The sequence below is a fragment of the Astatotilapia calliptera genome, chromosome 12 (assembly GCF_964374335.1).
Source record: "Astatotilapia calliptera chromosome 12, fAstCal68.1, whole genome shotgun sequence".
Lineage (NCBI taxonomy): Eukaryota > Metazoa > Chordata > Actinopteri > Cichliformes > Cichlidae > Astatotilapia > Astatotilapia calliptera.
In genome coordinates, this window is record NC_137433.1 from 4,655,990 (window position 1) to 4,668,593 (window position 12,604).

A 12,604-nucleotide genomic window follows, 5' to 3' on the forward strand; every position below is an offset into this window, starting at 1 on the left:
AGGAGGGCGGAGATTTGTCCTCAGGACATGCAGTAACAGCAGTCTCACAATCATTCTTAAAATGAATGCATTATAGAAAAACAAACAAAAGGTCCACACTGAAATAATCTGTTGTCATGTTTTCATTTTGATCGAAATATCAAACTAAAGACAGCAACACATTTTCCTTGGCAACATCACCACAATAAAAGGGGCTCAAATGTAAACACCTTTTATTCTTCTACAGTTAACTTGGCGGCTATTTTGTTTACTTTGTTAGACAGGAATGCAAATGTGCATACTGAATGTAATAAATGTCTTTGGCATGCATAGAATTTTCTTTTGACAGCACTGACATGTGGAGCATTACCACAAATACAATCATTGAGACACCGACAGACAGTACATTTACAACGTTATCACATCCACTGTAAATACGCTTCATATACGTTATTTCTACTGTGTAATCCCAGACAGGGCAAGGTGTTTCTTAAAAGAGAAAAACAATCTTGACATTGGCAGGATAGTGTCAGTTTGGCTCCACGGATTTAAAAGCTGTGCATCTTGTTCTTCTATAAATATTTCATCTGCCCTTCATCCCAGACAAGTGAATAACATACATGAAAAGTATTTATATTCAGCAGCTCATTATCATCAGTCTACTGAACTGCATGTCACACAGTGGTGCATTTTATCAGACTTTAACTGGCACAGTGAAAAACCACAGATGGTCACACAGTTAGGATACACAGTTAGGACATTGCCACCACATGGTTTCCTCGGTGGAGCACCAATGTCACACAAAGGTCGTTCTGGTTACAGTTTCTAATATAACACATACTGGGTGAATATATAGTGGAATTTTCAACAGTACAGTGACCTTTAACATCTTTTCTACAAACATTCGGCCTCTCATTCTGACGCCGTTGTACATCAAAGGTGACATTTTGTGAGACGCGTAATTAGACCACGTAAAGACTAAGACACCAGCGATTTATCCACAGAGGAAGTTATTAGTGTTAATTAAAGTGCAAAAAAAAAACAACCCAAACATAAATTAGGTAATCATCAGCTAGGCTACAGCGAATTCTGCCTCAGTTGAACTGGAGACTTTTCAGGAAGAACACTTATTGACTGAAAGCGTGAGGTGACGCCTTCACTCTGTAACATTCAAAGTAGTTTTATTTTCCAGTGTTATTCAGAGTTGGATGGCTCAGAAGTTCTCAGTATGTCGTCTTGTTGTAGTTAGTCTAGTGTAGAGAAGGACGTAGCTTCACATTCAGGACCGATCATTTTAATGATCTCAGCGAGACATCATCCGTACAAACTCTGAAAGGAGAGAAGAAAGAGCACGAAACTGCAACTGCAGCTCAGCCACACTCTACGCTACACCTTAAACAGGTTGTCTGAAAAGGACGTTTTACCTTCAAAGTCGACAAGTCCGTCCCCATTCAAGTCCACATCCCTTAGGATGTCTTCTACTTCCTTCAGACCAACCTGAAAAACCAAAACCAAACAGGATGGTAGCAGTGAGTAAAGCACAACAAAAAACGTCTATTTCATTAACGATAACTCTCTCGCTCTGAGCTGAACCTTACTTGTTGTCCCAACAGTTTTCTCATTGCGTCTCTGAGCTCCGACGTGCTTATGGCACCATCTCCATTAGTGTCGAACTGAAAACAACAAGCCGAGGTTCAGTATTGAAAACAGAAAAGTAGCTAATAAAACCACTTGAATCCAGACAGTCTCACCTCCCTAAATGCGTCTTTTAGCTCCTTTATTCCAATCATGTCCGCAGTTTCGGCGAGGAGTTTTGGGCCCATCAGCTCTACGAAATCCTCAAAATCAACATGACCTCCCACTTGAAAAAAAGAGAGGATTTAGTACAAATTTCAAACCTCAAAAGACACAGAGGATATAGTTATATGTGTGATGTGTATAGATGACTGCTTGTCCTTACAGTTCATGTTGATCTGTTGGCTTAGTTCTATCAGCTCCATTTCAGTTGGCATGTATCCCATGGTCCTCATGCAGTTTCCGAGATCTTTGCAGCTGATGAAACCGTCCTTGTCTTTGTCAAACTCTTTGAAAGCATCTCGGAGCTCTGTTATAAAAATAGTAACAGAAATCGTATTAGTAATTGAATTATATTGATCCCTAGATGGTATATATAAAAGATGGCTGTAAATGTACAAGTATAGAGCAAGTGGAAGGGCAAAATTGCCTTAATTATCCATTCTTACAAATGACCAGAACGGGGTGACTAATTTGATTGCACTTGATTTATGACCCCAGTAAACATGTTCCTTTTTTCAAAAATCCTAGTTTTGGGTCTCATTTATTACACCAGGATGTTCATTTAGTAAATTGTTGTCTCATTAGAAATTACATTGCTAATAAATCAAAGTACGATGTGGCGTGTTCTTGTTTTTGCTCAAAAACACCAGTCGCTCCTCACATATGGTTCAAAAAAGCAAATAATAATAATAGTCAAAATATTGAACTCAGAGCATGAATACAGTTCCCCCTGCCATCCTCAGAATCAGGTTAAAGTTCTGCCAAAACGAAGAAGAAGCGAACATGATCCAGAACACGTCTCTCTACTTTTAGCTACAACTCATTTTCACTGACTGAGGCAAAGTATGAGACAAATCAAAATTTATAATCCTTTTTGGAAAACATGGATGCTGCATCCTCTGGACTGAAGAAGTCGGGGACCATCCAGCTTGTTATCAGCACCCAGTTTAAAAGCCTGCATCTCTGACGGTATGCAGGAGCCTATAGAATTTGCAACTTGCACACCTGGAAGCGCACTGTCAATGCTGAAAGGTATATATGAGTTTTAGATCAGCAAATGGTCCAGGCATCGTCTGAATGGGATGACCTCACATATTTAAAAAATATTGGAAACATTGCAAAAGGGAAAATATGACGAAGAAGAGCCAGGACTGTTTAGCAGCTAGAATCACATATCAGACAAGAATGGGACAACATTCCTTTCCCAAAGGTCCAGCAGCTGGTCTCCTCACTTCGCAGACATTTACAGTGTTGTTAAAAGTAGAGGGGATGCGACATAGTGGTAAACATGGCATTGTCCCAACTTTTTTGAGATGTGTTGCTGCTATTAAATTTAAAATGAGTTCATATTTTTTCTTAAAATTATCCATTTCCTCAGTTTAAACATTTGACATGTTTTCCATGTTCTGTTGTGAATATAATATTTGTTTATTAGATGTGCATTTTGTTTTTATTTACATTTTTGCACAGCGGACTGGGGTTGTAGCGTCTGTGCATTGATCTGTACTCTAGCCCTTTCATTTGCACGTTGTTTCCATTTACAAATCCTGGTAATTTTAGACTTATGTTATGAAGGATTTGAATAATTTGTTTCATCTTTTCACTCTCTGTTTTGTTTATCTTAATGGCCTCAGCAAAGAAAGAAAGTGACAGCATTAAGCAAAGGGAAACTTACCATCCATCTCTTCTGGCCTCAGCTCTCTGTCCTGTTGAGAAAAAACAGCACAAAATCAAAATTACAATCCGCGAAGAAAACATTCATCATCATCATCATCATCATATCAAATATTCTTCTGCATATGTGCTCTATGTAGACATACTGATGACAATGCTGTGACTTGAGTGACGCCTGACTCTAAATCAGCAGTATTTTCCATAACAGTCCGCAGACGCCAAGTAAACTTCAGCTAAAGTAAAGATGTAAGAGCAGATTGGAAACGATCTCATGTCGTGATGACCAAACTTCTGGCATAAATAGGCCAATTCCTATAAAGCATAGCTGGGAATAAAGACTCTGGAGATCATAGAAGAATGTGACTGTTTCTATTTTTTTCCTGCTTGCTTACAATGGCTTACAATGGCTTACAATAAGTGCAACCTTTAAAGGACAGAGAAAGAGGCAGACATGTCCCAGAGTCCTCAGGGGTTAACAGCAGGAGTCGTGTGAAGTCTAAACACAACACTGAGGGCTGACATTGGGCCCGAAGAGCTCTCAGATGGGAAAAAACTGACATAGAAAACAAAGAAGAAATATGAGCCCAGAGGACCAGCCAACCCAACATGAATGCACGTGCAGTCCACGAGCAAAGCCTGTGTCAATCAGTCACTGCTAATACATCAACCATTATCGGTTATCCAATATACTTATGCTACAGAAAAAGCTGAACGTCTTTGCACCGCAACACATCAGAGCAAAACGTTTCAAAGACGCTTGTTTGTTTTATGCAAATCACCATCGCGATCAGTCACCACAGTGCAGACAGGAAAATACATGAGCTGTGGATTTTGTGTGTTCTTACAGGAATAGGTTGACATTTAAGGCAATAAAAACTTTTTGCCTTTCTTGCCAAGAGATAAATTACAATGACATCATTCTCATGTCTGTGTGATAAATATGTTGACTCAGGGGGGAAACAGCTAGCCTCAATCTGTCTGAAAGTAGCAAAATCCACCTATCACCCTCTAAAACTCACAAACTAACATATCACACCCTTTTCTTTACAGTGTGTTGAAGTGCACTTGCTGCTCTAGCAATAGTATAGCAAATAACCTCTCTAAAAGGGGACCTATTATGTTTATTCCAGCTCTATATGTTTGTTGGACTCAGCTGGAGTGGTTGTGAATAATTCAGTTAAAAAAAAAAACCTTGTTTATCTCAGAAAAAGAGTTTTTACAGCAGTCTGAAGCCTGAGGTTTTAGCCACAAGGATTACTTCTACACACACCGTTCAACACCTTGTTAACACAGACATCTAATCAGCCAACCACAAGGTTGTTTGTACCAGAGGTTGATCTGGGTATTTTAGAAACAGCTGATCTGCTGGGATTTTCCCCACACAACTGTGTTTTATGTGGTTCGCTTTATAGATACTGGTCTGAAAAAGAGAAAATATGCAGTAAGCCGTAGTTCTCTGGATGAAAACACCTTATTGATTACACAGGCCAGAGGAGAATCCCCAGACTGCTTCAAGCTGATAGGAAGGCGACAAAAACTCAAATAAAAACTTGTTATAACCAAGCTATGCAGAAGAGCATCTCTGAATGCACATGTAGAAGACCACACTGGGGGCCACTCAGGTCAGCTTAGAACAGGAAACTGAGGGTACAGTTTACACAGACTCACCAAAATTGTGCAACAGAAGACTGGAAAAACCGTGCCTGACATGACGGGCCATGATTTCTGCTGTGAAATTTAGATAGTAAGATCAGAATTTGGCCTAAACAACATGGATGAAAGCATGGATCCATCCTATGTTGTATTAAAGGTTCAGGCTGGTGGTGTAATGGTGGAAGGAATTTGAATATATTAATGTATTTTCTTGGCTCACTTTTGGGTCCTTTGGGACCAAATGAGCATATAATCACCACAGCCTACCTGAGTATTGCACATTGTGCCCATTTTCTGATGGCTGCTTCCAGCAGGTAACACACCATACCAAAAAGCTCAAATCATGTCAAACTGGTTTATTGAACATGAACATGAGTTTACTGTAGTCAGATAGCCTCCTCAGACACCAGATAGCAATCCATAAGAGCACTATTAGGATGTGGAGAAACAGGAGACTCTCATCACGGATGTGCGACTGACAAATCTTCAGCAACTGTGTGATGTTCTCATCTTAATATGGATCAAAATCTCTGACTTCCCCACACCTTGATGAATCTGTGCCATAAAGAATTAAATCAGTTCTGACTCAAAAGTGAGTCCAACTTGAACTAGCAATGTCTACACTACATATACACATTATCCATCTATTTTCTTCTGCTCATCAAATTCAGAGTTGTAGGGGCTGAGGCTCATCCCAGCTGTCACAGGGCAAGAGGCAGGATACACCCTAACCCTGGACGGATTGGCAGACTGCTGCAAGAATAACACATAGAGATAAACAACCAATTACATCTACAGTCACTTTAGAATCAACAATTAACTGAACCTCATTCATGCTTTTGGACTGTGGGAGAAAGCTAGAGTACCTAGAGAAAACATACAAACTCCACACAGAAAGACCCCAAGCTGGATTCAAACCCACAACCCTCTTTTTATGAGGTAACAGCGCCAGCCACCATGCCACCTCTATACACTATACTGCAAAAATGGAAAAGCATAATAGGCCCCCCTTAAAACCACAACATGCCCCCCCCTTTAATACTTTTTTATATGGATCGAGTAAACAAGCTGCAGCACGTTAATTAATGGAAGCTTAAGCAGTGCTGGGAGGCGTATGCTGTTATCTTTGGACAGGAACAGGCTTGATGTTTGCCCTTCTTTTTAAATCTTGGCACTAAGCTAACTAATCCAGCTCCAGCTACACATTAACCTGACAAGCGGAGCAGTATGTCAGAATGCTGCTGTAATATTTTGTGCACTCACTGCACAAACATGCAGATTTTTGATGTTAAAGCGAGAACAAGAGAGACAGAGAAAAGGTGTGTCTGCATTGCTACAGCTGGTTGTCCACGTGTGACACATGTTTGGACTGTTGTTGGGTTACATGCATTGCATTTAATCTTTCTGACCTTCTTCTTCACCAGTGAATTCCAAGCTTATAGCTGAAAATGATGTACAATTAAGTTGCAGCTTCTTTAATAATTGCAGAAATGACAGCTTCTCTGACAGGAAGGAGTCATTAAAGAGAATTTTTGTCCAGACTTACGTACAGCCTGCCTGCACTTTGCCATGCCTTTACTCAGGAAGACACAGGATTGTCCCAGTATGTTGCTCACGAGAACGCAGTTTTGTGTCACCGAAACAATGGAGTCCTGATAAGACCCAAGATACCCAGACTGGCCCATCTCCTCACAGGACAGCACCACTCTGACTCTCCGCTCAGCATCCTGGAGCATCTTTCCAGAGGGGTGCAGAGACACAGCAGAATGGAACAAAGATACAAGTTGAGAGGGGAATCGTGAGCTCTTATGAGAAAGTCACTATAGACCTCCTGTATACTTTGAGGGATGACACAGCTGAGCTTTGCAGAGTAGAATAATACTATCTAAGAATTATATATCAGTGCCTGTGTGTGTGTGTGTGTGTGTGGTGGTGGTGGTGGGGTGCAAGTGTGTATACAATAGAAACAATGTGGAAAATATGAAGACACGACTGAAAGGTAAATACATCAATAAACCAGCATGCTGCCAACTTTCCACTCATCGTTCATAACAGTTTACTCGCCACATTTTACGGACTGGCACCTCACACCTATACAGTGTCACTGGAACAGTAAACACACACACAGAAGCAGAGAAAAGGCAAGTGAAAGCACCGGGGAAGAGGTTACACATATACTGATCACAGACAGACATCACAACATCATGTCTTCTACAGGAAAGCAGTTCTGGATGGTAACAAAGATCTGCAAGTTTCTGAAACCATCAACCTGACTTGAGTTTAACAAACTATACTCCAGAGCAAGGTTACAAAGCAGTGCAGTGCACGCACATCTGCAGAATTAAACATCAAACTCTGTTCTTTTTTCTTTCTTTTGTTTTTTCTGTGTGTGTGTGTGTGTGTGTGTGTGGAGGAGGGGGGCTAAAAATGAGTATTCATCTAATTAATAATTAGGTGCATGCTTCTTGCACTACCATGAGCATTTGCAATAAAATAAACAGAAACAACTGCAGAAAACTATGCACCACCTATGCAGCAGTACAGTCTGCTTCCAAGTTGCAAGTGCTACTGTAGCTAGTACAAGAGCTATGAAGGAAGCTGAGAAAGGCAGAGTGCAGCAGCACGGGCTTACCGTTCTCAGAGGCCAGTCTAAGCAGTTTCCCATACCAAAGGAAAGAAGAGGCACCGAAAAGGACCATGTGGGCCTTCTCTCCGTTAAGCTTGCACTCTGGGTTCTGAGAGGAGTGTAAACTCTGGTTTCAACAAGACCCATGAAGCCTGGGCTTCTAACCTGTTCCTACAGCCGAATGAGAAACTGTGAAGGATGCTGTTCTGGACTGTGGAGTGTAGCAAAAGCAAGACCAGCAATGATATGGAAAGAGTGAGAGAGAGTTGTGGGGGTAGGGGTAGAACATAAACGAGGGCGGGAAGTGGATGGACCAAAGAAGGAAACAGAATTATGCAAGGAAAAGAAGACATGTGAGCAATATTTCACCTGACTGTCACACTAACCAGACTACTATAAACAGCACGGACAGCTCCAAACAGATTAACAGACCTCCAAACACGAGAATAAATGAGAGAAATGGCGTAAACTTTCCTACAGCAAAACACAACAAAGCATTAACAAATGTAAAGTAAACCTTTACGTCATGGGTTGCATGCACTCTGGGAGGGTTTTGGAAAATCTGTAGCAGGCAAGTTTGGAGGAACATTCTGTGATGACCTATTTACAGCTTTGTTTTCCTCCTTGGATGAACTCTCACTCCAGAACAGTTTGTCAATGTCCAGCCTTCAGATTACATTTGAATTCATTTATGGCCTTTTTATATTTTATGAATTTTGATTTTTTCTTTCTTTCTCTGCCTTCCACCCACTCACCCACCCACACACACACCCACACATCATCCTTTGCCCTCTGCAGGCTAGAGGAAGGTCATGCTGACCTACAGCAGCCACATGGAAGAGACACATATAGAAAGACTGTGAGTGGCAGGAATACTGTCAACATGTAGTCCAGCCATTGCAGTTAAATGTATATCTACATGTGTAAGTGCTCATTTTCATGTGTGTTTCTCTTCTGTGCTGCAATCAGTGCAATGTAAATCCTGCTTACTTTGTATGTACTACCAGAGGCACCATGCGTTGGTATTGCTCAAACCATGCGTTACAGCATCATTGCTTCTGTAGCTGTCTCATCAAAGCCCCCTTTCAGGTCATGCTAATGTTTTCATAGAACTGCTCACAGACTGACTCACGGGTTATTTGTAGAAATGGCTTTTGTACTACAAAGCAATAGAAAATGTTTCTCTGGAAGCCACAAAGGTTGATCTCCATGTTCCGGTGCTGAGCTTATTTTACGACTGAGATCGGCCTATTTTGGCAACGTATGTAAATCACTCCCTGATTCATAATCTGACTAAAACCCAAACACTATAAAAGCAGCAAATAAACTCTTGGCCTTTGTGGAAGAGAAAGAAGAGGAAAATGTCCTCAGTAAACATCATTACCAGCAGTTTAAGCAGCAAGCTGGAGCTTAGTTCGGATTTTTCAGTGTAAAATGAAACCTGGCTGCTTTTATACATACCCCCCCCCCCCCCCAACACACACACACACACACACACACACACACACACACACACACACACACACACACACACACACACACACCAAAATGAGCACTGATAAAAATCCAAGCACATTAGGCTGAACTCCTTTCTTCTGTATAAATAGATTTGTTGTCGCCCAAAATAGAAGCCCCCTCATCATCAGCAGGAACATCAATTTTATTTCCTTCAGTCACAAAACAGAAAACGCAGCAGTGTGCCTGACAGACTGATGCTGGAACATGAATGAGTTCCCTCCCCCCTATTTTTTCCTTTGAACAAATACACATTAACACATGTGAGATTTTCACCTCTCTGATGTTGGACCATACAGGACTGAGCAAACCTGTAGGAGGAAGAACTGTAAAATTATATAAGAAATGAGATGTTTAGATGAAGCTTTTTCTTGTACGTCCAGCAGTGTCAGTGTTTGCTGACAGCATCACAGGACACACACAGGACTCAAGGGAAGCCACATGTACACTTCACTGCTTCATATCTGTGTGCACCTCATGCATAAAAATATACTAACAACAAGGCGGCCTTCAGCAGAGAAGCCTCAGAAATCAATGCAGATATAGTCTTTTTTTTAAAAAAGGTTTCTAGTAGGGTTAAAAAAAAGAATAATCATTTTCATACAGGTTATGGAAATGGGGTGTCACTGTCACAGCGTGTAAAATGACATTTACCCAGCTGTTGTGTTCTAACTGAGACCACACTACTGCTTTAATTCTCCCGTATATTTCAGGGCCTTACCTGCCCAAAGAGTGAATTGAGGATGGTGCGTAAATTAATATCTGATGCAGAAGAAGCAGCGCTGGACCTCCGAGAGCGACGAGAAGACCTGCTGGACAGCGGGACCAGGGAGTAAGAGGACGGGGATGGACTGCTGACCTGACCGCCGCTGTTGGCCGCACTGGCCCCGTTGCGGTCCCTCGGCTCGCAGAGGGGAACCCTGTCGTCATTGCTGTCCGACAGAGAGGGCACCCTGGGGACCGCGCGGGAGTGCGTGTGACAGCGACGGGGATGCTCCGGTTCGTCCGGTCCCGCTGCTGCCGGACGCTCGTCTCGGTTGTGCTTCCTGCGGTGGTGGTGACGGTGTTTTGATGTCCTGGAGCGCTCCCTCACACTTCGGCCTGCATCTCCGTTCGGCTCCGGCGGAGCGGAAACTTGGCTGTGAGGAGCATGTGACTTGCACTTGCCCCGAGTGGCTGCATTATTACTACTGTCCTGGCTGCCGACGAGGGAGGGATGGCACAGGGGTCTCCGGGCACTGACGTCGCACTCGGCCGACCAGAAGGATTCCTCGGCTTTGCTGCTGCTGCTCAGAAGCGCGGCGGGACGCTGGTTGTGATGCTGATGGTGGTGCTGATGGTGGTGCTGACTTCTCTGGCTTTCTGCCGTGTGCTCTGGGAGGTGTGTCGGTCTCCTCGCGGCCGAAGACGATTTCAGTAAGGAGGTCGTGGAATCAGATTTTGGAAAGGGGGTGCTCATCGCGGCGAATCTGGTCCGGTCTCTGTGTACGGGCTGCTCATCGACACCATTTGCCGTTTTCTCTCCATTGTCGACACATATTCTCCCGCAGAGCCCGCTCGCTTCAAGTTGAGCTACCACCTGATTGCTGTGCGGCAGCGGTGCCGGAGCGCGCACAGACAGTGGAATAGAGGCTGCAGAGCGCGTCACCTTCTCATTGATGTGAATGTCTGTTTGTGTGACATCGGCTGTGATGTAGGTGAGGATGGTAGTATCCCAAGACAACACGGTGCTCTAGTTTTCAGTGAGAAAATAACAGATACTAATCTGCTCCTTAAATTTGAATTCAAAGACTCTAAAAAAAATAACGTGAACCACAACAGGTGGAGAATAAATATCACAGGAGCTTTAATTAATGACAGAACTACGCATTTGGATAATATTTACCTAAAACTGAGAAAGTGGCTATTCTGCACCATCAGGGGCGTGGCTAGAGCGGGTGTGGTTCAAATTTGTTTTTGGCCAGCATCTTCGAAAATTATGTAATGGTCAAGGTGGTGGGAGGGGGTGTCGGGATCTGGATCCACCTCGTCCTAAATATAAAACTTTAAACCCTATAAAAAGTTATGTTGCTAATGTTTTATTAATGTAAACTGCCCAAACAAACAATCAACAGAGGAAGAAGGAATAAAAAGAAAGCATTATTATGCACCGTAAGCTCTTATGTAAAACAAAAGACTATTCAAGTTTTGAAAATTGAACTCCCCCGCACATGTCTCACAGTGGTTTGCGCCGTTGTCTAACTGTTTTACTCTGAAAAGTTGAGTGTTAGACAAAGGAAGTGTGAGACCCTACACTTTCTGCCACATAGGCAGATAAACATATTTACACATTTCGATATGGATTTGGATTGTCTTCCTGTTGCGTCATTGTGACCACCAAAAGGAACTCATTGCAATAAAGTAGCATTTTTATATCATTGTTCTAGAGTTACTGACCAATCACAGGAGTTTGGACTGCAAGCCAGATTTAACCTCACTGATACAATGTTATATACTATATAAACTTTAGGTACTTTGTTTATCTCATTATGGGAAAAGCATGGACTGTGGGAGGAAGCAGATTACCCACAGGAAACTCATGGAGGAATAACATGCAAACTTCACAGAGAGAGGCCCCAGCCAGGTCTCAAACCAGGAACTTCAGTGCAGTGAGTGACAGTAGCTGGCAGGGGTTAGCACACTTTACTCACAGCAAGACGGGAAGGTTCCTGGTTTGAATTATAAGATTTTTTTGTATGTTTTTGCACTTACCTGCTTATTATTGAATTTTTCTTTGACTCAGTGACATCAGTGCAGTGCATATATCTTTTATCCACTGATAATCCTTGTTTGTATATATGTTGCTTACATTTCAATAACTATATAATCTTAAAGGTGGTCTAACCTTCCACCAACATCAACTATTACTGCACAGACTACTATGACAATGTTGTGCCTATGAAGGGTGCAGCTTAGACAACCACTGTGTTTCCTGTTCTGTGGCATTGGCATCAGGCCTTGAACAATCAGAGCTATAAAGCCCACGTATGGAAACACGAATGAAACTTTAGAGAGGTACTACAAATACAAACCACACTGATCTACCGTGTTGTGCAAAAGTCTTGAGCTATCACTCATTTCTTTATATTTTGCCAGGAGAAGGGGAAATAGATGTAGTATTTAATTGAAACGTGTGCAAATATACATATAAATACAGTATATAAGGCAAAAATAGGATTTGTACAATTCTAACAAGCTTGAAAGTCAGTATTTGGTATGACCGCCTTTATTTGTTAACTCAGCCTGAACTCTCTTCTTGTCATGTCTTTAGGTGGTCTTCAAGAAAATACATGGGAAATCGGAAGAAATTGTGTTTTTGTG

General features: G+C 42.1%; 1 protein-coding gene across 1 annotated transcript; it reads right to left on the minus strand.

Moving 5' to 3' along the window:
* Positions 1-104: 104 nt before the first annotated feature.
* On the minus strand, positions 105-11,915 carry cabp1a (calcium binding protein 1a). Its single transcript, XM_026188473.2, has 7 exons — positions 9,966-11,915; positions 3,452-3,482; positions 1,940-2,083; positions 1,731-1,840; positions 1,578-1,652; positions 1,404-1,476; positions 105-1,308 (listed from the first exon to the last, which is right to left on the minus strand). Exons 1-7 carry the CDS (start codon positions 10,701-10,703, stop codon positions 1,283-1,285), a joined length of 1,197 nt encoding a protein of 398 aa, XP_026044258.1. The 5' UTR covers positions 10,704-11,915; the 3' UTR covers positions 105-1,282.
* Between the last annotated feature and the right edge of the window lie 689 nt (positions 11,916-12,604).

What these genes read in the sequence shown, in the direction of transcription:
- cabp1a (XM_026188473.2), bottom strand. Translation starts at nt 10,703, where the DNA reads ATGAGCACCCCCTTTCCAAAATCTGATTCCACGACCTCCTTACTGAAA. An exon ending in TCAATTCACTCTTTGGGCAG is followed by an intron (nt 3,483 to 9,965) that starts GTAAGGCCCTGA and finishes TTTTCTCAACAG; the next exon opens with GACAGAGAGCTGAGGCCAGA. An exon ending in GAAAACTGTTGGGACAACAA is followed by an intron (nt 1,477 to 1,577) that starts GTAAGGTTCAGC and finishes TTGGTTTTTCAG; the next exon opens with GTTGGTCTGAAGGAAGTAGA.